The 2,230-nt window shown below is 32.2% G+C and overlaps 1 protein-coding gene across 1 annotated transcript in view; it reads left to right on the top strand.

The window, feature by feature from the left end:
* SLCO4C1 (solute carrier organic anion transporter family member 4C1) overlaps window positions 1–2,230 on the top strand; it is a 74,212-nt gene that overhangs the window by 2,367 nt on the left and 69,615 nt on the right. The window contains exon 2 of the mRNA XM_040447734.1: window positions 1,903–2,166. Coding sequence (XP_040303668.1) covers window positions 1,903–2,166 — 264 coding nt within the window. The remainder of the gene's footprint in view (window positions 1–1,902; window positions 2,167–2,230) is intronic.

Below are 2,230 nucleotides of genomic sequence, written 5' to 3' on the forward strand. Positions count from 1 at the left end.
CCCGTTCATGCTCTGTCTCTCTCTGTCCCAAAAATAAATAAACGTTGAAAACATAGGCTGAAATTTCTATATTCCAGAATACATCATTTATTCCAGAATACATACATCTATTATAAAATATTGTTTAAAATCATTTTCAGATATTATTGGCACTCTTAGAAAAATGTGTCAGTTTTGGCTTAGAGCTACATCTACCCAGAGGTCCCCAATTTAAGAAGCATAATCCTAGATGAAGGTGATCCAATAAATTCTTTTTTCAGTTTAAATTTGAATTATTGTCATTGAGTTTGGATTATTACCATGTTTCTCAGACATGATCCTTGGGAGGACCATTTACATGGTATATTAAGAAGTGCTTGGGAAAAAAAAAAAAACCCAAAACCATAAAAGTCCAAACTTGTCAGGTTAGTTGACTTAACCTAGAATTTCTCAATCATAAACAGGACTTCTCATAGCACTTAATCACCTAATGTGCTTCCTATCTTCATGTATATACAATTGAGAGATACAGTATGCAATATCTCTGGGAATTTCTTTTTTTAAAGCAGTGTTCTTAGAACTTGTGTAGCATAGAATTCAGAGTGGGATTCATAGGCTTAAAGTGCTATGCCTCTACAAGAGTTTACAATTGTACTTTTTCAGAGAAGTTTTACCATAAAGGCAATGAGTTTTAATGAGTGACTTTTAATCAGTATGGTAAGTGTGCTGGGAAGTTGATTTTTTTTTGGAAGGGGGGGTGTTGGGGAGGAGTTGATTTTTGGTTAGGGAAATTTTCATATTCTCAGATTCCTTATAAGCATGTCATTCCTAGGTTCATTAGACACTTTACCTTGAAATTTTAAGAATTGTAAATTGGTTTTTGACTTACTAAGCTGGCATAAAAGTAAAATGAGTTTAATGGTAGAACTTTTAAAGCTTGTTATATCAACTGTATTGCAACACATTTCCAGTTACAGTCTTAAGCAAAATTTAAAGAAACTGTAGAAAGCATGGCTTGTGTATACTCTGTTAATTAACAAATGAAAACAGTTCATGGTATCCTCTTAAGTAAAAGGGGTTATCTAGTTTCAAACTTTGTAATTTGATCAGATGTTTCTTATTTTCAATTTATATTAATGTTTAAATTGTAAATTTAATCTGTATCTGGACAAGACTTTTTTGTTAAGTCAGTCAAAATTGGATTTCCAGTTTTCCTTGTTTACCTTATATTTTTCCATCAGACTTATAATAAGCAGAGTGAGTGTGCTTTTTTTGTTTGCTTACTTTGCATATGACTTAGAATGCCATTGTTGAAAACACTCTTGCTGTGTGTTTAGTTTTGCTCTAGGACCTTTTAAATGGTAACGTTAAGGTCTATAAAAGTGTTAGAAGAAAGGAGGTTTGAGAGCTCAATTTCACCTTTCTTAAGACTAAGGCAAAGAACTCTAGTTATATATAAATATGTCTAAGAATTGAACAACCTTGGAAGCAATTGAGCATTACTTTAATGACCTCTGGAGTCACCTGTAATTTTTTTTACTTTCCTGAATGAAGTCCATGAGAGTATGGTACTCTTGGAATCTCTGTAGCAAACTGGCTTCATTAGGATTTACCAGTCTGACTTTTTATTTGTCATATAAAGAAAAATGAAGTCAGCTACATTTTGTATGTAGTAAGCATCAATTTTATTTAACACCTGAAAATTCACGAGTATACTATTTAAAAGCAAACTCATTTGTAAGGAAGTACGTTTGAGTTGCTAACTTTGAGACTTTTGAAATTGATACATTAAAAAAAAATCAAAGTAAATGAACAGCCACACTTTAGTCACAATCAAACTTTAGTACATTTTGTTGAAAATCATAATCTGTATGGTAAAGTTAATAAAAATCATGCACATAAATCTTCTTTTCTTTCTTTTAGGTATTGTAGTAAATGGCCTCGTAAATATTAGCATTTCCACTATTGAGAAGCGCTATGAAATGAAGAGTTCCCTGACGGGCCTGATATCATCAAGCTATGATATCTCATTCTGTGTGTTGTCTTTATTTGTGTCATTCTTTGGTGAAAGAGGACACAAACCAAGGTGGCTTGCATTTGCATCCTTTATGATAGGACTGGGAGCACTTGTATTTTCACTGCCAAAATTTTTTAGTGGAAAATACCAATTGGGGTCCCTATTTGAAGGTAAGTTTCTGTTGTGTTTTCTTTCTTTCTTTCTTTCTTTCTTTCTTTCTTTCTTTCTTTCTTT

This window comes from Herpailurus yagouaroundi, unplaced genomic scaffold (genome assembly GCF_014898765.1).
Source record: "Herpailurus yagouaroundi ecotype Mexico unplaced genomic scaffold, PumYag 29, whole genome shotgun sequence".
Lineage (NCBI taxonomy): Eukaryota > Metazoa > Chordata > Mammalia > Carnivora > Felidae > Herpailurus > Herpailurus yagouaroundi.